We start from the raw sequence: 25,367 nt of genomic DNA, 5'->3' as shown, positions 1-25,367 counted from the left end.
TGTCCCCTGGAAGCAGTGCTATCTTCCGCTGTAGGCCCTCGGGCCCAGTATGGAGCTTAGCTCAGCTCAGGAGGCTTTCCTCTACTGCATACAGGTATGGTGGGTATAGATGGTACCCATCCTCCTAGGCCTGGAGAAGAGTTTCCTGAGAACCAAAGGTGATTGGCTCATGAAGAAGGCTACGAGGCCTCTTTCCCCTAAATCATGGAAAGGCCTGGGGAGTTTGGAGCCAAGGCCTAGTTTTCTACCGAGGTGTTCAGCTTAGACTCCCCTTTCTCTGGCCCGACCTAGAGACAGGCACCTGGACAGATTCTTGACTCGGGGCAGGGCAACAGGATGGCTTCTCCATCAGCCTAATCTCCTCCCCTATATTTATCAGTAGTTTCCTTATGTGTTAGAGGGTATAGTTCTTACAACCCAGCACTAATAAAATAGTAAGTAGTACTTTTTATGGTTATTATTATTTGCCCCACCAGGGAATGGACATGAAGTATGATTTTTTTCCCTTGTGCACAGATGGGAAGATGACTGGGCAAGGTTGAGATTTGTTCCAGCAAGTCTGGGGACCTGCATCTCCATTTTCTTGTCCCAGGGACCGGGAAGAATTGTTCCCAAGATCATAGACCTCTCCTCTCAGCAGGGATTGGAGGCCACGGGTTAGGGCTGTGGCCTGGATGGCGGGGAGGGTGTTTGCGTCATTTACCATCCATGGCAGTCAGACAGTGCTGAGCAGGAGTTTCATGGACACCAGCCTCTGGGGTCAAAGGTCGTGTCCCCAAGAACAAAAAAAATCATAGGGAAGTCACAGGGCATAATGCAGAATAACGCCTGGCACACAGTAGGGCCTCGATAGCTCTTTGTGGAGAATGAATGAAAGGAACATGTGGATACGTTCCAGCCCTCAGCGCCCTCCAGGTGTGGGGCGAGGGCTTGTGTTGCTTGAATTGAGACTGGAAGACAGGGCGCTGTAAGTTTGGGGTGCTGTGTGAACGGCCCAGGTGGTAGAAACAAGGCTGTGGGCTGGGCATTTCTGGGCTAATCTACTTGGGACAGACCTCTGCTTTTGAAGACCCTTAGAAATAACTTGACTAGCTATGGCGTTATGTCTCTTCTACCTTTATTGTGACTCTACAATCACTGTGTGATTCCTAAGTGGTGCCTGCGTCCTGAAAGTTCTATCTCATAGTTTCTGCTCCAATCTAATACAAAGAGTTGCTATCTTTCTTTCATGCATCTGCCTTTCTGTTTCTCTTATTATTATATTTTAAATTTTATTGGGGCATATTGGGGGACAGTGTGTTTCTCCAGGGCCCATCAGCTCCAGGTCGTTGTCTTCAATCTAGTTGTGGAGGGCGCAGCTCACTGGCCCATGTGGGAATCGAACCGGCAACCCTGTTGTTCAGAGCTCGCGCTCTAACCAACTGAGCCACCCAGCCGCCTCTCTGTTTCTCTTATTGATGGGAACTGGTTTCCTCAGTTTATCCTTGAATTTGCAGGTTATTTTTTCCAATAAAAGTTATTTTTATGTTAAATTTATTTTTTTATTTTAAAAGTAAAGCATCACTATATATATTTGAAAATATATTTTATAAATATGTAAAATATTTTATGTAAAATATAAATATGTAGTGGTACTTTACTTACTTAAAATAAGCAAACAGTGGGACTATGAATAGTAAAAATTGCTCAAATTCTTTGTAATAACTGTTTACCATTCTGGGTATTTTCCTTTCTGTCTTTCCCAGGCATGCATACTTTTTCACATAGTTGGAATTACAGCATGCATGTAAATTTTATATTCTGCCTTTAAAAGACCTAAATACTATAACTTGAACAATTAAACAAGAAAAACAATGAACAGACATAGATTGATAATACTATTTAAGGAGGTCTGCCAACATTTGGGGGAGAAACAATGCCAGAACTCCAAACAGAAAAATAGCGAGACATGAACAGGATTTTCCACAGGGGAAACAAAAATGGTTAATTAACTATAAAAGATAATCAATCTCATTATTGAAAGAATTACAAATTAAAATAAGGGATACCATTTCCCCTGGTCATATTAACAAAGATTTTCAAAAAGTAATCCTCTTATTTGTTAGACAGGATATGTAAATTGATATAAATATTCTAGAAAGCAGTTTGGCAATACATATGTGAAGCCACGTGTTTGTTTACTAATTATATGTCCTATCTCGTGACTATCTTATGTTCCTGTCTCTCTTGGGTGGTCTCAATTTTTTTTTATTGAATTATATTGAACATAGATCCTTTTTCACCATCTGTTGCTTCCTTTATTTTTATTTTAAGTATCTAGGTGTTTAATATTTCTTTACACAGTTAGTTTTGTTGATCTGTTCCCTTGTGATTCCTTTGTAGCTCCTAGCTTTAGAATGTCATCTTCATGTAAGAGGTCATATAAATGTTAAATTTTGTTTACTTCTGATTTCTGTGTTTGATTTCAAAAAATATTTCAGGTGTAATTCTATCTAGAGTTCATTTTGATTTTTAGGTTAATTGAGAGTCTCTCTCTTTTTTGTTTCCCCCAAATTGTTAATTGGTTATTCTAGCGTCAGTTATTCATCCTTCCCTTCCCCAATTTATTTGTGAGACCTTCTTTAGCACTTATTAAATTACGACATGTTACTTATGGACTAAATTTTATCAGCTATTACTTTCTACCTATGATCTGTTTTCTCTAGTGCCCTCTGTTTAATTATTGTAGCCTTGGGGCAGCCGGATGGCTCAGTTGGTTGGAGCGCGAGCTCTTAACAACTAGGTTGCTGGTTCAGTTCCCACACGGGATGGTAGGCTGCGCCCCTTGCAACTAGATTGAAAACGGCAACTGGACTTGGAGCTGAGCTGCGCCCTCCACAACTAGATTGAAGGACAACGACTTGACTTGGAGCTGATGGGCCCTGGAGAAACACACTGTTCACCAATAAAAATTAAAAAAAATATATTGTAGCCTTATAATATTGGTTATCAACACACCTTTTTCTTTTTTAGACAGTCATGCTTGCTTATTCCTCCAGCTGAAATTTAAAACCATTTCATCAAGTTGAAAACAAAAACAACCAAAAACTTTTTTGGTATTTGAGTAGGAGTTACATTAAAAAATTTATAAATCAATTTCTTTTTTAAAAAAATCAACATTATTTCAATATTTTGACTTGTCATCAATGAACATGTTACAGCTTCACAAATAAATCCATTTTTAAAAACATCTTTGTGAACTTTTCTACTTTCCTTAATACTGTTCAGATACGTTTCTCATTATGACTATATATATTTTATATTATAGTTGCTGTTTGTTGCTGGCATATAGGAATATTATTGATTTTGTCTGTTTATTTGGCTCAAATACTTTGCTGAGATCTTTTTAATTTGTGTTGTGAGATAACTTTGGATTTTTAAGGTTATGCAATCATTTCATATGCACATAATAATTACTTTGTCTGTTTCTAATGTTTATGTTTTCTATTTCTTTGGCCGGAACTTCCAAGACCATATTCAGGGGTGCTGGTGATTGATGGAAGGCATCCTTTTTTGCTCTTTGTTTTAAAGGGAAAGCTTCTGACATTTTCCTTGAAATTGCTCCTAGCTTATAGGAGAGCTATCACTTCCACCCAAAGGGGCTGATATGATTTACAACTACAATACAGACCCCTTTTTAGCCTTTTATGCGTCTGGCACAGAGCACTAAGTGACTAGTTTGGACGTGTTTGCGCCTTCTAGACTCTCTAGCCTGCCCCAAACGTTGAGCCTGCGGAGCTACTTCAGTTCTAGCCCTGATCTCTACTGAAAGCCTGACTTCCAGGGATTGGCTCCCCCTGTAGGACTTTGCACTCCCTTCTGCCACCCCCACCTGCTGAAATAAAAGCTGTGGTTCTTTGACATTGGACAGCAGTAGGGCTGGGGTCACCTAACACAACCATGGACCAGAGGAGGCAGTAAACACACTTCTCCATAGGATACCCTACATAGGACCCCAGTGGACCCTCAGGCATCTGGACTTTTGTTCCTACCCCACCTGTCCCCTTTCTTTCTTTGAGCCAGCTGAGTGAAGTCACCAATACCCCTCCCCTTCCCGGAACCTGCTAGACTTCTGCTGGCACTGTGCTCTGGGGGTCTTCCCAGTCCAGTGGGAAAGCAGACACAAAAGGGGCTTAATACAATACAGGATGAAGAGGTTTCATTCACACTATATGAGACTTAGAGGCTGCTTATGGCAGTCAGAGAAGGCTTCTTGGAGGAGGTGAGACTTGAGCTGGTTTTGGAGAAACTGTAGGAATTCTATGATGCAAATGAGGGAGAAGGGCTTCAATTCTGATTATTTCTATAGACTTTGCATTATTGTTGCTGTTCAGAATTGGATCTTTATAAACTATCTTTTCTTGCTGTCTATTTAGGAAATTATTGATTTTTGCATATTTAATTTGGAATAATCTACAAAGGCTTAGTGGCCTGGGGGAAGCCTGGCCTCTTTGGGGAAAAGACTAGAGTTTGCTGAGAGAGAAGTGGGGCAGTGCTCCTAAGTCAGTGAGTACTCCTGGGGTTCAGGGGTTGGGGGGAGGCGGTGATCACCAATGAGTAATGGGGGCACATAGAAAGGAAAAAGAAAAACAGCATCTGTAGTATTCCTGCTGCATTCCTCAGGCAATTTGTTAGTATAGTTAGTACTTTTTATTGCGTTTAATTTTCCTGATAGCCCTGTTAGGCAGATACCCCCATTTTACAGATGAAGAAACTGAGGCTCAGGGAACTTATATGACTTACATGAGCTGGGTAGCCTCATGTTTGAGCCTCCGTGCTGCCAGTTTCCCCGCAGCCATATGTATAAAACAGCTTTATTGAGATAATTCACATAGCATACAATTCATCCATTTAAAGTCTACAATTCAGTGGTTTTAGTATATTCACAGAATTGTGTAACTATTACCACAATCAAATTTTAGAATATTTGCGTTACCCCCACAAAGAAACCGTCATCCTTTCGTCGCCATCCCATAATCCTTCCATGGCCCCCATCCTACGGTAACCACTCATCTACTTTCTGTCTCTTGTATTTGCCAGTTCTGGACAATATATATAAATGGCCTCATACAATGTATGGTCCTTTGTGACTGGCTTATTTCACTTAGCATAGTGTTTTCAAAGTCTATCAATATTGCAGCATATATTGGTACTTCATTTTTTTGTTTGTTTTTGGACATTTGGGTTGTTTCTATGTTTTGGCTAATGCTATAATGAACATCCATGTGGACACATGGTTTTATTTCTCTCAGGTATACACTAGGAGTAGAATTGCTGGGTCACAGGGTAACTCGAGGTTTAACCATTTGAGGAACTGCAAGACAAGTCTCCACAGCAGCTTCCCTGCTGCCTCTGGGACGAGGCTTGTCGTCAGAGGGATGGGGCTGGGAAGAAGGTCAAACCACAAATTCTATGTGGATTGCCTGTTTTCAGAGAAGTAGCCTATTATAAAGTACTCCTAAAACTGCAGCTTCACTGTTGAGTCTTTGATGGTTCCAGAGGGACTTGTGGATTCCGTAGGGCCTCAAGGACATTGCCATCAATGGTGGTCGTCACTGTACCCTCAGAGCTCTGCCTTCTACATTCCGGCTAGGAGTCTGTGGGAATAGAGAAGGTTCTGGAATAAATCCTAAGGTTCAGGGTGTGAAGTAGGGACAAGTGGGATTTGTGGTGATGAAGGCTCTTGGAAGAGGGAGGGCAGGGTTTCGAGCTGGCACAGCGGGGGAGGTAGGCAGGAGAGCAAGAAGGCTGGGAAGAGAGACTGGGTTGGGTCCATGTGGTTTGAGACCAGTCCTTGGGCAGCTGTGGCCCCTAACTCTGGTCTGTCTTTGTTCTTTGGCTGCAGATCTGGCTGAATGCAAGCTGGTTTCTTTCCCCATCGGCATCTACAAGGTCCTGCGGAATGTCACCGACCAGATCCACCTCATCACACTGGCCAACAATGAACTCAAGTCCCTCACCAGCAAGTTCATGACCACGTTCTGTCAGCTCCGAGGTAGGCTCTGGTTAGTTCAGGCCAGGGGGCCGGCGTGGCTAGCCCTCATCCTTCAGGCGTGCGACCACGGCCAGTCCCCGGGCAGCTGGACCCGGGAAATTATTCCCAAGGGGAGCCTTTGAGAATGGACCTGTGTCCTCACTGCAGCCTGGAAATCTCTGTCATTCCTGCCCCTAGCTGGCTATGAATCATATTGACTAATGGTCCAGGGTGTGGGTCCTGGAGTGATTTTCTTGTTCCGAACAGACCAGCTGGATGTTTAGGGTCCTGAGGCCCAGGAGTCATTGTTTCTCTCTGCACTTGAATGAGTCCCCCAATCTAGCATTGTTTCCCTGCGCTGCTTTCTCACTTCAGGAGTGACAGATGCTAGGAGTGTTTTCTCTGCAGGGTACACACAGCAAGTGGACAAGGGTGCTTCGCAGGGAGACGGGCAGGAGGCCAGCAGGTGGGCATTCTGGATTCTTTTGAAATGGCTCCTCCAGATGGACAAGCAGGATGCAGTGGCCTCTGTAGTGCCCACTCCCCAGTCTACAGAGTAGTCCCTCCGTTCTTCTGAGAGAGTCCAGGGCCACTCAATGGCACGTGTGGTGGAGCTGCGACCTGGGCATTTGACATGTGTTTGCAAAACGGTGGGGCAGGAGAGTTGGGGAGAGCACAGGAGGCATCACCTTCCTGCCTTCTGGAATTCGGTATCTGACAGGAGCATGAAAAGGCTCTAAGAGCCTGTTTAGAGAAACCAATATCTAAAATGCTGGTGGAGCAGGAGGAACTCGAGGAAGCATATCTCATACAACTGATTTTTGGCTTCCATTGAGCAGAGCCCAGAGGGGAGAGGGAGGCGTGAATTGGCAAACCTGGTCCAGGGACAAGAAGCAGCTTGTACACCTCAGGTGGGAGCTACAGGCAAGACCTGGAAAGAGCACGGGCTGGGTACCCACACCAGGGCAGGGAGGCAGGACTGGTCTGTGGAGTCATTTCTGAGGGAACCGCACGGAGCTCGTTGCCTTGGTGCCTAAAATGACTTCTGCTAAAGTACTTATGCCTGGGAGTGGGGGGTAAGACTTGTCTCCCCAAAGATGCCTGCGGGCACTTGTACCCTGGCCTGCTTTCCTGCCCTTCCTTTTCTTGTGACTGCTTCTTTACACCAGTGAGATGGGTCCTTACAGCCAGCAGCCCCTTTGGACCCGCCGCTCTCAGCCCTAGCTCCAACTAGAATCATCTGAGGAGCTTCTCTACAAACACAGTTGCCTCAGCTCTACCCCAAGACCAGCTGAATCAGAATGTCTGGACCTGGGCCTGGGCCTGGGCCCAGGGTTAAAACCCACCAGTCATTCTAAAGTGCCAGCAGCCAGGGTGGAGACCGTAGTTCAGGGGCGAGAAGCACAAATACCTGAGCCTAGCATGTAAGTAAAGAGTGAGTCACATCGGGCCTGTACAAGAGAGCGATGGGGACGGTGGCAAACCGCTACGTGCTCTGGCAGATGTGCTACAAGATTGTCCTGATGGTTTTATTCAATAGAAGCTGGAAATGGGGATTTTCATGTGAATTTTACTCGTTTTTACATAATACTAAAGTGAGAAAACACTGGATTTAGGCCGTGGGTCTGTAGTTGGGAGAATCTCCCATAAAATATTAGAGCTACCTCTGCCGCCTCATTTCTTGGATGGAGAAGGAAGGTCAGGGAGAGAAGGGACTTGTCCCGGGTCTCAGAGCAGTATGCCCTGCTTGCCTGCTTCACAGGCCAGGACCGCCTTTTTAGGCCACCTGTATTTAGACCGAGGGTCCCCCAGAACTGCATCCAGCTAGTTGGAATGGGGTGCTTGCTTTCCGGAGGAGGATAGAAAAATAGAGAATGGATGGTGGAGGTTGGTTGGGGCCCCTGGGAGGGACACACCAGGCAGGGGGGCTTCCTTTGGGTAAAAGGAGGGTTAATTTGTGCTTTCCTTTATTCAACCTTCCCTTCAGCACCTGCCATGTTCCAGACCCGTGTCTGGAGGCCCAGAAACAAAGGCCCGTAGACCAAGCCTCTCCCCGAAGGAGCCCAGGGTTGCAGAACAGACTCCAAGTGCTGTGTTACTCGTGTGGCCAAAATGCGCGGACTGCTGGGAAGAGGAATGAATGCTTCCCGAGAGCGGGGTGGGCAGTGGGGTAGGTGTGGAAGCAGGGGCTTTCAAAGGACTCAGATTTAGCAGTGCCTTGTGGGATGAGTTAGCAGGCCCTCTCCAGGGACCCCAAGACAAGTGTCAGAGAAATGTGCTTCGAGCGCCATGCATTCATGCCTCGCCTGTGGAAATGTACTTATCATAATACCCTTCGGTTCCAAAGTCTGTCAAAGGATGCAGTTTGAGCTCGTTTGCTGCCTGTGGTTCCTCATGCCCCCGCGCACCTCAGATGACAAAGGGAGGGCTGTCGTGTGCCCAGTAACTGGATTGCACAGAGGTGGTGACCGGGGCAGGGAGGGGGCTGGAGCTGGGGACCCACCTAGCTTCCACAGATGTGGCTCTGGGCCCCAGCCTTTGTTGTAGTTTCTATGTCAAACAGAAAACCCTCTCCTTTTATGTGGGAAAAGGAGGTTTGAATAGGCTCTGTTGGGATCCTTAGGGCCTGGCAGCGTTCTCGTTCTTCTCGGGGCTCTTGACAGAGGAGGCGGCTGCCATGGTGCTGGGGAGAGAGCCATCGGCACATTCCCTGACTGCCAGGGCGTCTCCTGTGAGTGCCCTGGGGACTGTCTTCTGCAAGGCTCGTGGGATCCTCAGAGAGGGGTCATCTTTCAATGATTCCATCCCCTTGATGTCCTTCTTCCATGTTATGGCGGGAAAAAGCAAGGCCTGAGAAGGACGATGGCACAAATGGAATCAGTCGAAAGGGCAGGTGGGTCCCAGTGTCCGCTGTGGCTCCCTCTTCTCCTGAGTTCCCATCTCCCCACTTCCTCTCAATGCAACTCATTCAGCTTATTTTACTGGGCGTGTCCTGGGCCTGCCCGGCCAGAGGGGTTGTGAGAAACAACGGAGACCACCCAAATGAGGACTGGCAGGGGCTTTGTTCAGAGCTGCTCTAGCAAGGAAGTCAGCCACTGTCCTTGCATTTGGCGAAGACTCACAGGCAGGCAGAGAAGTGGGAAAGCTTTGTAGTGGATGAGGGAGGTGTCAGGGGTACGCTGACTGGAGGCCATTGGCCTGGGGGAGCTGGCGGCAGGCCAGCTAGCACTGGGACATCTGTGTGATTGGTTAGGGTGCATATTTGGCTTTCTCTGGTTGGTGCTACGTTGGAAGTAGGGACAACATGGAGGGAAACTGTCAGCAACAAAGTCCTAGCCATTTGGGGTCAGTTGTTTTGGGGGGTTTGTTTGGCTTCCCAGGCTGTCAGTAGAGATGGCAGTCTGACTTCCTACAAGTCTGCCTTGCGGCAGGTACTTCCTGGGCTGGTTACTGGGCCTAATGTGTTGGTTTCCTGGACAGGTTGTGGGGCAGAGTTCTATTTTCATAGTTGGTCAGACCATTGTCTGTGTGAACATTCCGTTTCTCACAGCCTGCCTTTCAACTCGTTTCAGCAGTTCCCCTGTCCTGGGCTCGGCCATGGGCATGAACAGGTGAGCAGTAACAGGGGAGCCCAGGTCCACTGGGCACCTCGCCTTCCCAGCTCCATGCTGAGGGTTTTCCATGTGTCATCTCATTTAATCCTCGTGGCATCCAATATTTGGGACCGATAAGACAACTGAGACCTGAGGAGCCCACAGTCTCTCAGTGGGGGCAGATGTGTAAGCAGGCAACCACCTTATAATGTGCAGGGTGACGAAGCAGACATTTACTTAAAGTCCTGTGTTTTCCCCCTACTTCCTACTTTGCTTCAGCCCACTGGGTTACTTTTCTTTAGCTGATGGCACTTAGCAGCTGAAGGGGGAGAGGCAAGGGGATCCAGTGCTGGGAAAGCGGGGCAGACAGTGAAGCTTGGCAGCGGTCAGTTGGATGCTGATGTCTTGGTTTTAATCTGGGATCGGGCAGATCTACTCCATCGGACACGCATTAGATGGTTCCCTCAGTACAGCCCGACACTGGAATAGCCCGATCTGGGAGGGTCCATCTCACCTGAGTTATCCACGCGGGCAGCTCCCAGTTCTGATGACCAAGGGTGCCTACCCGATGGCGAGGCAGTGATAAGGCTGTGGCCTTTTGCATCAGTTTTTGCCATCAGTCCTCGAGGCTATCTGGCCCCTGGAGTTACCTGGCTGACCTCAGTAGGGCAAAGGCCAAGCTGTTAGTGATCCCTGCATATATGCTTATGGGCTGTGGGTCAGCCCTTCCTAGCAGAGAATTAAAGGAACCCAAATGTCATGGCCTTAGCATCCTTTGGCTAGAATCCCAGCGATAGGACTACAAGGCCAGTGGACACGAGCATTTCAAGCCTGTCTATATACACCATGAAGTTATCAAGCACTGATGTCACCCTGAGCCCAGGACCTGCCAGGAGGAGGAGACCATCCCTCCTGTGGTCAGGCTGAACCAGGACCCACAAGATGGGAGGCCGGGTCGTTTGGTGTAAAGCACAGATGCCGAGTTCTAGCCCAGTGCTGGGGCGTGACAGCTTCCCTTTGCCCTTGGGATCCACTCTCCTTGCTTACCCAAGCTGTCTGTCACCCTCGGCTGTGGTGTGGGTGCAGCCAGTGGGGAGCCCCAGCAGGAGATCAGGGGAATGGAGGAGAATTGGATCAGTGAATTTACTGTCCTGGCTACCTCCTTGTGAGGTCCACCTCGGGCTGGCTGTGCCTCTTGTATGGAGGTCACGTCTCTTGAGGTAGCCTCTACACACCTCTCCTTCCAGGTGTGACAGCTCCCTGCTTTTAACCCTAGGTTACTGCAGGATCCCTTGAGGTTCCCCTACAGCCTCCCACATCTTTGTAAATAGTTTGTTGCAAACAACTTCCACCCCTTGAATTACCCTAATTTGAGGGTGTCGTCTGTTTCTGGGTAGGGCCCTGACTGATTCTCTGTGCCACTTATTAGCTCCGTAACGACGAGCAGGTCGTTTAGCTGCTCTGCGCCTCAGTTTCCCCCTTGGTGTAATGGAATAATACCGGTAATAGTCTCTACCCCATAGGGCTCTTGCGAAGACTAAATCGGTTAACCCATGCGTGGCCCTGGGAGCAGCAGCGTCCCCAGTGCTGCCCAACCTGCTACCTGGCACGAGTGTTCACCTCCTGAGTGGGGGAATGAATGACTTCCCGTCATGTGGTCAGCAGAGCCATGAGCTCTCAGAGATGTCCACATCCTGATTCTTGGAGCCTGTGACTGTGTTACCGTACATGGCAAGAGAGACTTTGCAGCTGGGATGAAGTGATGGACCTTGACATGGAGAGAGAGCCTGGATTGAGTGGGTGGGTCCAGTGTGGGTCCACTGCAAAAGCCATCGGGATGGGAGCTGTTGCTGGAAACAGCCCACACCATGGCTTTCTTAGTGTATTAGCTGGACCACGAATGGATGGGGATTTTATCATTCTTATTTGCTCAGCTCTCGAGTGCCCGCTGTTTGCCAGCCACTGTGCTAGGAACTATGAGGAAACAGTTTACCCTTGGGGTCTGAACGCCTGGCCCTGGCATTTCCAGGTTGCGTGACCTTGTCATCGATTTCTGGGTAGGGCCCTGACTGATGCTCTCTGCCACTTATTGGCTCCGTAATTATTGGACCATTCCGAGCTTCCACTTTCTCATCCTAAGATGGGCATAGCAATATTACTTCACAGGAAGTGTATAAAGCTCACATGCTATTCATTTGTTCTCTTTATTTGTATATTCTTATTTTGGGGGTGAAAGTGATGGGAATAAATGAAATAAATTCCCTTTGGAGGGGAGTTGGAATCAGACTGGAGGGCACTTCTGCCACACAAGCAGGAGAATATGGCCTGCATCCTGCATCTTGCCAACCGTGGAAAGCAGCAGATCCTGGGGGCCTCTCTGCCCACCTGGCCCGGGACACGGGCCACACCTGGAGCACTGGGACAGGAACTTGGACGTCTCATTCCTCCAGGGCCCCGTCTAACATTTCTCACCCCCCATGTGCAGTGGGACATCCGAGTTTCCCTTCATTTCCCTGTTCTGAGATTTACGCGTCCATCTTGGCTCCAGGCTGTGAGGTTTAGAAGAGTTTCCATCTCCCCTCTGCCCTTCTTACCCACTTCCTGTGCATTTCTCTAGTTGTGATAAAGCTCTAAGCTTCACATGAAAACAGGTTCCTATTATTTGGTTTTGAACATGCAGTAGCGCACACAGTACAACCAAGGGTTGGAAGGGCTAATAGGGAAAAACACGTCTTCCTCTTGCGCCTGTCCCAGATGTCCCATTCCCCTGCCCAGGGGCAACTACCAGTACCAGCGTTGAGATATTTATTCCATGCCAGTGTGAGCATCAATGTATTTACTGTCAGTGGCATTGACCGTGTACCACCATGGGCAGGCACTTTTGTAAGCGCTTTGTAAGTATAACATTATTTAAACATTTACAATTTTGTAAGGTCAGTACTGATGTTATCTCTTTTTTTTTTTTTTTGATGAGGAAACTGGGGCCGAGAGAGCATAAGTAACTTGCCTGAGGTCGCATAGCGAGAAAGGGGTTGGGACTGTGGGGCCAGACCCAGGGCTCCTTTGTAACTACAAATGGGAGTACAGGGTGTACACTGTTTTGCAAATTGCCTTTTTCACTTAGCAATACATTTTTGAAATTGGTCCGTGTAGGGACAATGACAGCTGTCTTATTCTTTGCATGGTGGCAGAATGGCTATCACTGCATTTTAATTTGTTAGAGACACTGTTAGAAGAATTTCCTCACCCCTTCCCTCTGTCCACCCAGGGAGTGGGGGTGGCTTATAGAAACGTCACTCCTGTCTTCTTGCCCCTCTGTCCCCTGTGGGCAGCAGCTGTCTTTGTGCTGAGCATGGGCCGTTTGAAAGACACTTAGTGCCCTACGTGACCCACTGACTCTGCCATGCAGGGGGGCCCTTGCAGGCAGGAACATGATTGCTCATTGATGTGGGGGTGGCGGCCAAAAAGCAGACTGAGCCTCAGTGGGCAGTATATTTGGAGCTGGCACATTCGCTCACTACCTGGCTGCCTAATTACTGCAGGACAGCCTCCTCTGTCCCTGAATGGAATCAGCAGGCCTGTCTCTCTCCTCTGGGGTCAGTAAGGCCTCTGACGCAGCTTTGGCCATTGTCCAAGATAAGGATTGTGCGGAAGTAATAAGGAGAACTTAGGGAAGGAGAGGTCCATTTGACAGACACCAGAAACCATAGTTTAGTAAAGGCAATAAGTAAGGGAATCTCATGACAGCCTGCTGTCACGCTGGGGACAGTCTTAGGAGTGGGATGGAGTAGGGTCTTCCCAGAGCCCCTGGGGGTCCAGGCTCTAGACTCTAGACTCTGGTGTAAGAGAGCAGGAAGAAACACGTGGAGCCCCCAGTGTAGCCCCTGGGACCAGAGGACCTCTGCCCTCTCTGTCTCAGAGAGAAGGTGGAGAGACCCTGGGCATTGTTGTGACCCTCAGAATGAGAAAGAATGTATTGTGACCCCAGGGGCGACGAGCATCCCCTGCTTTCTTTGCCCTCCCCTGGTGAGGGGGCCTGGAAGCAGTGCCACGGTTGGATTTACACTCAAAACCCACCAGGTCTGTTATAAACGACTTTGCATTTGACAACTTAGAGGAAATGGACCGGTTCTTTGAAAACCAGAAACTGCCAAAACTCAACCAAGTTGAAATAGATACTCTGAATCGTCCTATAACCATTAAAGAAATTGAATTCATAAATGCAAAGACCCCAAATAAGAAATCTCTAGGCCCAGATGACTTCACTGGAGAATTCTACCAAACTTTTAAACAAGAAGGAACGTCAATTGTACAGTGTCTTTCAGAAACTAGAGGAGAAGGACACGCTTTCCAGCCCGTGCTGCAAAGCCAGTATTGCTTTGATTTCAAATACAGATAAAACAGAACCAAAGGGGGAAAAAAAGAGAAGAAAAGGAAAACTACAGACCAATATCTCATATGAACTAAGGACACAAAAAATTTCAGCAAAATATTAGCAATCAAACCCAGCAATGTATGAAAAGAATTATAACCCGTGACCAAGTGGGATTTATCAGTCTTTTCCGATATACAAGTCTGGTTCAACATTTGGAAATTAATCGGTGCAATCTATCATATCAAAGGCTAAAGGAGAAGAATCATACAATCATATCTGTTGACAAAAAAGAAAGCTTTTGACAAACTTCAATAACCATTCATGATAAAAAAAAAGAAAAAAGAACAGTCAACAAACTAGGAATACCTCAGTTTGGTAAAGAACATTTATGAAAATCCTGTACCTAACCTCAGACTTAATGATAAAAGGTTTTCCCTGTAAGATTGAGGATAGGTAAGAATGTCTGCTCTAATTTGGAAAGTTCTAATCACTGCAGTAAGACAAGAAAAAGAAATAAAGGGCATGTAGATGGGAAATGAAGAAATAAAATAGTCCCTATTTGCAGATGACGTGATTGTCTACATGGAAAACAAGGCATCTACAAAACAAAACCAAAGAAAACCTCCTAGAACTAATAAGTTCAACAGGTTCCCAGGATACAAGATCAACACAAAACATACGAGGTCATGCATACTCATCCTCAAAATGCTTTCTTTGGTTTCCTGTCTCACGCAGAGTAAATCCACTATCTCCCCAAAGTCTCCGAGGCCCTGTATAACCTGGTTCCTCATCTCTGTTACTTTTCCTCTCTCACTCCCGACTCCAGGCACACTGACCTCTTCTCGATTCCTTGGATGGGCCAAGTTCTTTCCTATCTCAGGGCCTTTGTACTTGTTATTTTCTCTGATAGCTAGCTTCCTCTGGGCTCTTTGCACAACTGGTTCTGTCTCATCCTTCCCTCTGACCTTAAATGCCTTCCTAGCCACCTGAAATAATCTTATTTATTTGTTTTTCTGGTTTATGACTTTCTCTCCCCACTAGTGTGCAAGCTTGTTAAGGTAGGGATCCATTATTCACCATGATTTCCCCGTAGTCACGCAGGCCTGCCCAATGGTCGGTGCTGAGTAATGTGTGGTGAGTGAGCGAGTGAAGGCTCTTTCCGTATCACTATGTCCGACTGATTTCCCCCGCACGTCGTGTGTCCAGCTGCACCCGCCTTCTCTTTCAGGTTCCCTTTTGATTCCTGCCGTTACTGTTAGTTTTCAGTTTTGTTTCCACAAAAGTCTCCGTAATTCAAGAATTAAGTCTCATCTTGTACCTCCCTAACAGAAGTAGTTTATTGAATGCTTTCGTTTTTCTTTTTTTCTTTCTTTTTCTTTTCTTTGTCTTTTTTTTTTTTTTTTTTTTTTTTGAGTGCTTTTACTTTTCAGGGATGATTCTTATCATGTTCAAGTCCAGGGCTGAATGTGTAGTAGGTGACTCATAAGTATCTGTACTGTGCAGCACATTCTGCCTTTCAGGACTCTCTCAACTCATCCTCACAGCCCTTCTGTGGGTGGGCGGGGAAGACCTTCTGATGAGGGCATCCCGAGGGAAGATGGGTCAGGGACAGGAACTGAGTTAGGCCAGAACCAGGCCTTCCTTCACCCAGCACTCAATAAGCTGGGATTTGCTGAGTATCTCCTCTGAGAACAGGTGCCACAGGGATTAGGGACGCAGCACTGGAAAATGCTGGGTGCCGGAATGGCCCACTTACCTTGGGGAGTTTGGCTGGGGGCCATATCCTGGTTTGGGGGTTGGGAGAGGAAAGTCAAATATCGTGGGGAGAAGTTGGATTTTGTGTGACCTTGGACAAGTTATTTCATCTCTCTTTAAATTGGGGGGAGTGGGTTATAATAAAACGATGATTGCATGTAAACCCCTAGAATAAGGGGAGCACGACCTGGAACGTAGTAGTGCTCCATAGATATTAGTTGTCATTGTCACATTTTGTTAAAAGCCTCATACCCAGTGAGCTAAACTTTTGGTATCCGGTAGAAGAGTTCTTTTCCGGAAACCCTCCCCCATGCAAGCCCAGCACATCAACACTTTCTTAGTGTAGCAGGAGCTTGGTTCGCTGGAGTGGGCTGACACTGCTTCTCCAGAGCAGATCTGGGCCCCCTTTGAAGCTCCGTAATGGAAAGCCTCCTCTTCTTCCCCAATTTCAGTGCAGCCCCTTTGATTACCCTAATGCAATTAAGGAGCTGAACCCAAAGGCCTGGAGCCCTGCTTACCCAGCCACCGCTCCCACTGTGCCTTCTGCTTTTCAGAAAAGCTTCTGAGCTGGGGGAAAGGTCACCTTTCAGGCAGAGCCAGTCCCTTCTCCTTGCAGCTGAGCTTTTTCTTAGAGCTTGTCACTGAAGAAAGGCCGGGCTTCATAGAGCAGCCTCCCTGGGGAACGTAAAGCTGGGTCAGGGCAGGATAGTGATTTTGTGCCCACTAGTCTTCTTCAGAGCAGTGACCTCCAGAGAGGGAGACACCAAGAAATGATTTGGAAAGCTGCCTAAGCTCTGTTGAGTGAAAAAAGCAGGTCTCAAAAGAGTAGATACTCGTACGTAAGGCCACTTGGTTAGTTACCACGAATAATGTTTGCAGCTGGTTTATTTTAAGAGAAACTTCAGAAAGGTGCACTGCTTAAAATGAGATGCTGTTGCTGAAATTTGTTATCACCACGGGAGATACTTGTTATCACTGTTTTAATATTTTCCCCTCACTGTGTGTAGATCTCTGGGGTCTTGTTTGTGCTGGGACTCTTTTCTCGAGAAAAGTCATGGCCCAGTCCTCAGTGTCCACTGAAGGTGGCAGGTAGCCTAGCACTCAGGCACGTGAACAGTACTGGTAACTGTCAGAGAAACCAAACGCTATCCTAACTGCAACTATAGGATTTTGTTGTTTAAAGCCACTGAGATTTGGGATTATTTTTTTCTGATGCAAAATTGGCCTGTTCTGACTGATACAGTTTAACTTTAAATGCATTTTCTGCTTACAAAAGCAGTATGTGCTCATTGTGAAAATATAGATGTCACAAAAATATAGAACATAGAAAAGTGGAAATTCCAAGCATTTTTTCCACCCCTAGAGACAACCAACGTTGTTTGGTATACATTCATATATATATATATATATATATACACACACATATATGTATATATACATATATATAATACATATATATGAATATATACATACAGATGGATGGATGGATGGATATTGTTTTAACAAAACCAAAACTGTAATCATAGACTATGAGGTCTGACAATTAAGTTTGCCAACTTGTTGTAAAAATGTTGCTAACCTGTTTTGCTATCAGAGGGATTGTTCATTATGAATTTGTACGAACTGGACACACAGCTAACCAAGTTTACTATTTGGAAGTGCTGGGGCCGGCCCGGTGGCTCAGGCGGTTAGAGCTCCATGCTCCTAACTCCGAAGGCTGCCGGTTCGATTCCCACATGGGCCAGTGGGCTCTCAACCACAAGGTTGCCAGTTCAACTCCTCGAGTCCCGCAAGGGATGGTGGGCTGTGCCCCCGGCAACTAAAATTGAACACAGAGCCGCTGAGCTCCCGGATGGCTCAGTTGGCTGGAGCGTGTCCTCTCAACCACAAGGTTGCCAGTTCAATTCCTTGAGTCCCACAAGGGATGGTGGGCTGTGCCCCCTGCAACTAGCAATGGCAACTGGACCTGGAGCTGAGCTGTGCCCTCCACAACTAAGACTGACAGGACAACAACTTGACTTGGAAAAAGGCCTGGAAGTACACACTGTTCCCCAATAAAGTCCTGTTCCCCTCCCCCAATAAAATCTTTTTTAAAAAAGGAAGGAAATGCTGAAAAGGCTGCGTGAAAAAGTTGGACGACCTAAACTTTTCACCAACAATTCATGGTTCTTGCATCATGACAATACACCAGCTCACACGGCACTGTCTGTGAGGGAGTTTTTAGCCAGTAAACAAATAACTGTATTGGAACACCCTCCCTACTCACCTGATCTGGCCCCCACTGACTTCCTTCTATACCCAAAGATACAGGAAATATTGAAAGGGAGACATTTTCAGACAGAAAAAGTAGAGAACCATATGATTTCACTGATATATGGTATATAAACCAAAAACAACAAAAGAACAAGACAAACAACTGAAAGAACAAAAACTCATAGACACAGACAATAGTTTGGGGTTACCAGAGGGTAAGGGGGGAGGGGGAAGCAGGGCTCTAGAAGAGGGTAAATGGGGTCTAATAGGTGGTAATGGAAAGATCACTGACTCTGGGTGGTGAACACACAATGTGAGATATAGAGAATGAATTACAGAATTGTACACCGGAAATCTATGTAACTTTATTAACACTTTGTAAGCAGGCATTTTCCCGCCAAATCGTGTCGTAACGCGGGGCTTTTTTGACATTTTCTCGCTAAAATTAGACTTTCTGTAAAATATTCATATCTTTCGATCTATTTGATATTTTTCTATGAAACTTTCAGTGTTTTAGTTTAAAAAGAGGTCTCTATTTATTTACTTTGCAAAATTTTTGCCGGTTCCAACTAGAGGCGATATGACGAGTTTACTCGTTTCCCGCAAAAAATGTGTAAAGTTGTCTCCCCAATAAACTTTAATTTAAAGAAAAAAAAAAAAAGAAAGGGAGGAAGACGTTTTGATGACATTCCGGACATCAAAGGTAATACGGCTACAGCTCTGATGGCCATTCCAGAAAAAAAGTTCAAAATTGCTTTGAAGGGTGGACTAGGCACTGGCGTCAGTGTATAGCTTCCCAAGGAGAGTACTTTGAAGGTGACCTCAGTGATATTCAGCAATGAGGTATGTAGCCTTTTTCTAGGATGAGTTTCCAAACTGAATTGTCTGACCTCGTGTGTCAGGGTGTTGAGAGTCAGTAAGTGGAGTGGAGAACAGCATGGACCCTGGAGCCAGACTGGCCTGGGGTCAGAACCTGGCTCTGCCATTTCTGAAGTCCTGATCTGTAAAATGGAATCCATTCTATACCTTCTTGTCATAAGGATTAACTTGAGGTAAAACATGGCAAACACTGAGAAGAGGGCACCAGAGTGTGGGGAGCGCTCTCGAGGTTTCGCTGTGTGTGTTGTTACGTAATAGGCCGCTTGTATAGTCACGTCCAGTTAGCCTGCTCCTCCCGAGATCGCTGACCCGAGGAGTCCAGGCTGTTTGTCAAGAGGACCTGTTGTACGTGTGGGGTGGATCACCTAGTGAGTCTGTAATTAGACGGGCGTGAGTGATGCCCTTGTCCAGAATGGGGTCTGACCAGATGGAATCAAACCAGAAAGTCATGAGGATCAAAAGAGCGTAGGAAGAAGAGCCTGCTGTTCAGAGTGGTTCTTGAGCAAACATTTCTGGAGACAGGAATGACTTGTTTGGCTTGCACTTTGTGATTAAACATGCTGTGTGAGGGAGTGGTCTTGGCAGCTGGTGAGCAGAGGGCACGTTCCACGGCATAGCTCCATTAGCCGTGTGCCAGGCCTGGGAACAGCAGGGACAACTTGGGGTGTTTGTGGTCAAGTAAGCCTGTGGCAATCCATTTGTTTGCATTCATTCGTTTGTTCATTCAGCCAGTCTTTTCCTGAGCACCCTCTCTGTGTCAGGCTTTGGGCGAGGCACACACAGTACAGGGTGACCCATGCTGCTCCTGGCCCTTGAGGGGCTGCTGGGCAGGCCGTGGGGCCTAGCTTGTAACGTGGCTTCAGGTGATATCCTTGGAATCCATCCCACCTTGACCTGTTCTAACATCTTTCCTGGACCCAGCCCAGGGCATTGCTGGGAGTGGGGAGATGAGAGTGGGGGTCGGTGTGTCACCCCGGGGAGGCTAGTCAGACGCTGACACTCAGCTGTACCCACACCCCCAGCCCCCCAGCCCTCTCCCCTGGGGACTTGGGAGCGCCCTTCATTGATGTGTGGGAGACGGGTAGGACTATGACCTGGATGACATCAGTTATTAGTTGGGAAGAGCCCTCTTCGGTCTGGGCTCCTTATCTAGGGGACTTTGAAGCCGGACACAGGGCCACCTACACATCCACTCCGCATCCTCAGCACGATTCCCCTGAACCTGAACACGAGGGGTGAGCACCGGCCTACCTGCAAGGCGAGCCTGTTTGCACTGCAGGAAGGAAAGCCTCTCTGGTCATTCCGGGTGCCTGTGTTCAGGGGTGTCATCCCTCAGCCAGCCCTGGGAATGATCCCAAACGCTACCCTGAGCAAGGGTGAGGTTTCCCAGCCTGGTCGTGACTCTTGGCTCCCGTCTCCAGGACGCAGGGCTGAACCTTCCTGTGCTCACCTTCTCCACCATCTCAGCTGATTGATGTCAGAATGTTCCTGCCTGAGCAGCACAGACAGTGGGGCGAGTGAGGCTCCCGCCAGTGAGGGACGCCCCTCAGGGTCCCTGTTGGGAGCTGGCTGCCAGGCAGCATGCTGGGCAAGGCCTGGGAGACCTCCGAGAGCACCTCTTGTCAGCCCCCATGGCGCCGCTGGCCCTGACCAGCAGACTGCACCCCGAGGCAAGCTCCCCAAGGCTCTAACACCCACCTCTAGGGCTGGAGGCGTCTCAGTGTTGAGTGGCTGTGATTCGTCTGGCTCAAAATAGTTTGATAAAAGGCCGTCTTTTTCTCCAGCATCCCTTCCAACACCGTGACCTTACAACTGTGATCTAGACTGGGACATTTCTGGTTTGAGGCGTGGCTAACTAAGAACCCGGCTGCTGGCGGTGTCCTGGGTTTGTGTGGGATGAGTGGTGGTTCTGCTGATAAAGCCTTGGGTTCAGGACGTCCCTAAGCCGAGAATGAGAGACAGGCCCCCTGCGTTATCTGTTTGCTGCCTGTGCAGAAAAGAGTCACCATTCATCACATATTTCCTGAGTGACCACAAGGTGTCCTTCAAGGGACTGGACGTGGGAACAAAACTAAATCCGATACAGTTCCCACTTGCGAGTGCCCCAGCGTGGCGGAGCAGGGGGCCTGCAGTGTGGGGGTCCGGAGGGCTCTCTGGTGGGGCTCTGCTCTCACTGCGGAACCCTGGGAAGGGGCTGTTGGGACTGCAGAGCAGCTCATCTCCAACACCCCAGGATGCAGAGGGAGGAGGGGGCCAGCACAAAACTGGTGGGTCCAGTGCAAAATAAAAATGCAGGACCCTCGCTCACAAAGCAGAAGTACTGTGAAGGTTCATGAAAAGCTTTTTCCTTTCCTCCGCAGTCTCTCAGTGTGTCATGGTGCTTTTCTCTTTGCTACTTAATGTCCTTATACGTAAGGAAAATATTAAAACTAAATTATTAGTACACATTTTACCATTCGTCTTTATATTGTACAATGCCAGTTTTAAAGGCAAATAGCAGAGCATTTAACTCATATGTGGAATCATGAAATTATACGATTTGGATTTCATGGCGCGTTTCGAGTGGGCCAGAAGGACAAACGCAAGCCAGACTCAGGAAAGTTGGAAGGAGGAAGAAAGTGTGGACTCTGACAAGTGCCTGGGGTCCCCACCGCCCCCACGATGAAGGGCACATGTGCACATGGGCACATGTGCCCTCAGTCCTGACAGTTCCTATCACGGGCTAGACCTCCACACTTTGCCCTGGCCATGGGTGGGATATGAGAGGTCCGTCCAGGTAGCCCAAGGATCGTTAAACCTCTGCCTCAGATTGTGTTCCGTACCTGGGGCAGGGGTGAGCAAGAGTCTCCCTCCTGCCAAGACTCCACCTGTTGCCCCCCAAGACACCTTGGTGCTGCCAGCCCAGGGGCAAGAGTACCAGGGGACAGCTGCCCCTGTGCTCCACTCTATGATTCCATGGACACAGGTGCCCCCTGCCCCTCCCTGTGCCCAGGTCCCTGCGGTGATGCAGGGCTGCAGCAGTTACAGAGCAGGGGCAAAGAGGGGGCGCCCAGCATGTCCTGGGTGCCAGGGGGTAGGAAAGCAGGCTGCTGAGAACCCATCCTGGGGAGGCAGTGGGAGTCAGGACCAGGGGTATGAGCTGAGATTCCATGGCCCCCCCTCTACTTACAAAGATTCCAGGGTAAAATTATTAAGACTTTGTTATACACACAGACCCATGGAAAAGCCCCAAGACTGAAAATCTACCTCTGTAAGCAAAGGGAAGGAAAGACTGAAGAAAGAGCCTGGCCAGTCCATTGTGGTAATTAAAAGAGTTTATTAAGGGAAACTTACGCATGAGGCATGTCTTGGGCGGCTGCAAGATGAAATGGATTCCCAGGCCTCTTGGCAAGTGCCAAAGAATTCATAGAGTAAAGGGAGGAATCGTCACAGGTACTGGTACATGAATGCTGCCAGGTACAGGAAGTGACTACATGCTTGACCAGGTCAGGACAACAGCCAGTTCCAGGAACCAGCACACAGCAGGAGGCAGGGGAAGGATGCGGCTTTATGTCAGAATGAACATCGATTAAGATCAGACAGTCTCTAAGGGGGGTTTACAGAAAGCAACCTCTGTTCTGGCCCAGGTCCAGCTTGTGGAACAGACAGTGGTCACGTCATGGAATAGTCTCTCTTCCACACACTTTCAAGCTGGCAACGCAGAACACTCAACCCCAAGCTCAGGGCCCTTCTGAGCCTGGGACCCTGTGTGACTGCACAGGTCGCAGACCTGTGACACCAGCCCTGGGGGGAGGAGCTGAGGTCATTCTTCAGTTTACTTTGCATTTGTGGGCCACAGTGTCCTTTAGGTCAGACAGGGTGGGGAGGCTTACCTGAGTCATGTAACAAAGGGGGGGCTCTGTAAGCTCACATGGGGATGGGGCCCGGAAGCCAGCAGAAACTGAGGTGCTGGGGGGGGACTCCCATGGTGGTTCTGCTTCTCTGTCTCCCCCATTCTCCTGCTGTCAGCTGGCTTCTCCTTCCTTGGGTTCCTCCCTAGTGTGTACTGAGCCCCTAGTGTGTGCCAGACATTGTGCAAAGCACTTTGCATACTTGTAAGCTTCACAGCAGCCCTTGCGGTAACAGTAACAATACCATGTACGAATGCTTACTCTGTACCAGGCACTGATCCAACTGCTTTATCCGTGTTAACAGATGTAACCCGCCAACAGCCCTATGAGGCAGGTGTTGTTAGTAGTCCCTTTCTACAGATGAGGAAACTGAGACCTAATGGGGCTGAAAAACTATCTGAGTGATTTAGTGGTAGGTGGTACAGTTAGCAGTAAGGCCCAAGGTCCCCCACTCCTAAGCCCTGAATTATGCTACCGCCTTTACCCCCTACATTGACTCTTGGGTTTTGCCCGTCATCCCTCCCTCTTGCCCAGGGCCCCAGGCGGTGCCCCAGCTTCTCTCTATAGAACACAGCATTTCTGCGTCAGTCCCCACCATCCCAGAACTGCCATGGGGCCAGGTTCCCAACAGAGGGACTCCCACCAGTCCAGCTTACCTTCTCTCACAGGTCCCTGCACAGGTATCTGGTCAGCTATGGCTGGGCTGGGGAGCAAGGTCACGTGATATAGAAAGAAGTTGACTGCCTCTGGTGGCTCCTTGAGCAGGAGGGCAGTGGGAAGTGGTGTCCCTCAGATGGAGGGGTGTGGGAAGCTGCAGGTACTGGGAGCCTGGGCGTTGCCCATCCTGACCTGTCCCATTAAGAATTGGAGTTGAGGCCTTGTCTTAGGGAGGAGCCAGCACGTCCTGACCCATCATCTAGGCTCAGGCTTCTGTTGGGAGAGCCTTCCATTCCAAAGCCGAAAGCAGGGTGCCCTGCTGGAAATGACCTCCTGGGCAGCCGTGGGAGTTACCCCTCCTCTTGCAAAAACAAACATGGAATCGGGTCCTGGGTGGGGAGAACTTCCTTTTGGTCTGGGGCTGCCTTGCTGCCTTCTCGGCCTGGGCAGCTGGCAGTGTATTTCTAGGTTGCTTCTCACCCTTCTTTCTCTTCCTCCCCGCCATGGCAGAGCTCCACCTGGAAGGCAACTTCCTGCACCGCCTCCCCAACGAGGTCAGTACCCTGCAGCACCTCAAGGCCATTGACCTGTCCAGGAACCAGTTTCACGACTTCCCCGAGCAGCTCACTACCCTGCCTGCCCTGGAAACCATCAATCTGGAGGAGAACGAGATCGTGGGTGAGTGGACCCAGCCCCTCCGGCCCCTGCACCTTCCTCTGTCTGCAGTTTCTTCCTCTGAACTCACTTTCCTGAGTGAGGCTCAGAGGGTACAAGGCAGCGGCTCTGGAGTCAGACGTTTACAGATGTCAGGGCAGGACTGGGCTCGCTGGTCTGAGATGCCTGAACACGGCACTGGACCCGGGAACGTGACTATGAGGCCCTGCCTGCCACCTGCCAGGGAGAGGTTGGACACTTGCTTTTCGCCTGGCAGGTAGCAGCCCTCTGCTTTCCCCATGGTGAGTCCTGAACTAGCCCGGCCACCCTTGGGCCACAAGCTATCCGTCCTGCATCTCCATCTGCTAGCCGAGGCTGCCTCTAAGACTCTTTAGCTTGGACCCTCTACACGTTTACTCCTACCTGAGTCCCTGGCTCTTCCTTCCTGGCTTTTTACAGTGAGCTCTTCACCATTAGCAAGCAGGGGCCACTAGACAGACATGTTTGGAACACCCGCTCTGTGCCTTCCAGTACAAATATGCTTCCCCTACGGGGCCAGAGGGTCTCCTGCTCTGGGTCAGAGGTGTATCTTCTGCAGACAGCAGACCCCAGCAAGCCAGGGTCCACTGAGGCGGGGGAATTGTTCCTCTCCTCCTTTGCAGCAGTTATGTACCTGTCAGTCGCCTAGGACCTGAGCAGCCTCTTCACCTGCTGTCTTATCTCCCCGGGGAGCACCCAGCATTCCCCAGGCTCCCGGGCTCCACCCCTCAGCTGCCTTGGTGATCAGGAAGCCCGTGTCCAGCCCCATTTCACCCTCTCACGCTGCCTCTGATGTTGGCGGTGTTAATAATCACCCCCTTGAATTACGCTTTTATTTTCATAAGCCCTTTCACAGCCATTATGCCATTTGAGTAAAAGCAAGAGCGCTCTAGTGGTTTGGAGCTGCTTGATGGAGAAGAGCCGGCCTCGTGCAGTGGTCAGCACCACATCTACCACGGACGCTACCAGCAGGACTCTGGCCTGGCTGAGTGAGGAGTGCGACCCGCTGACCTAGGAGGCTCAGGGCCCATTTGTTTATAGATGAGTAAACTGAGGCTCAGAGAGGTTATGGAAGACTCACATCACCTCTCTGAACCTCAGCTTCTTGTCAGCTTTCAAATTGAGGCTCTCCCTCCACCACCCCAGAAGGTGGCTTTTCCCCAGGCAGGGGAGCAGGGGTAGTGGGCATCTAGGCAGTACAAGAAGTGACTTTGCCCAAAGCGGGCAGCACAGGGTGGCACAATCCCCTTACTCATCCC

General features: G+C 48.7%; 1 protein-coding gene across 3 annotated transcripts in view; it reads left to right on the top strand.

Moving 5' to 3' along the window:
* The window catches only part of LRRC20 (leucine rich repeat containing 20), a 73,312-nt gene that overhangs the window by 27,316 nt on the left and 20,629 nt on the right, over positions 1–25,367 (top strand). For all 3 annotated transcript variants that reach the window (XM_074339541.2, XM_019712462.3, XM_074339540.2), the window contains 2 exons: positions 5,885–6,034; positions 23,926–24,093. In XM_074339541.2, coding sequence (XP_074195642.1) covers positions 5,885–6,034; positions 23,926–24,093 — 318 coding nt within the window. The remainder of the gene's footprint in view (positions 1–5,884; positions 6,035–23,925; positions 24,094–25,367) is intronic.

Source organism: Rhinolophus sinicus, chromosome 15, assembly GCF_057876585.1.
Source record: "Rhinolophus sinicus isolate RSI-liver-muscle chromosome 15, RSI-T2T, whole genome shotgun sequence".
Taxonomy (NCBI): Eukaryota; Metazoa; Chordata; class Mammalia; order Chiroptera; family Rhinolophidae; genus Rhinolophus; species Rhinolophus sinicus.
This window is presented reverse-complemented; position numbering and strand designations above follow the sequence as displayed.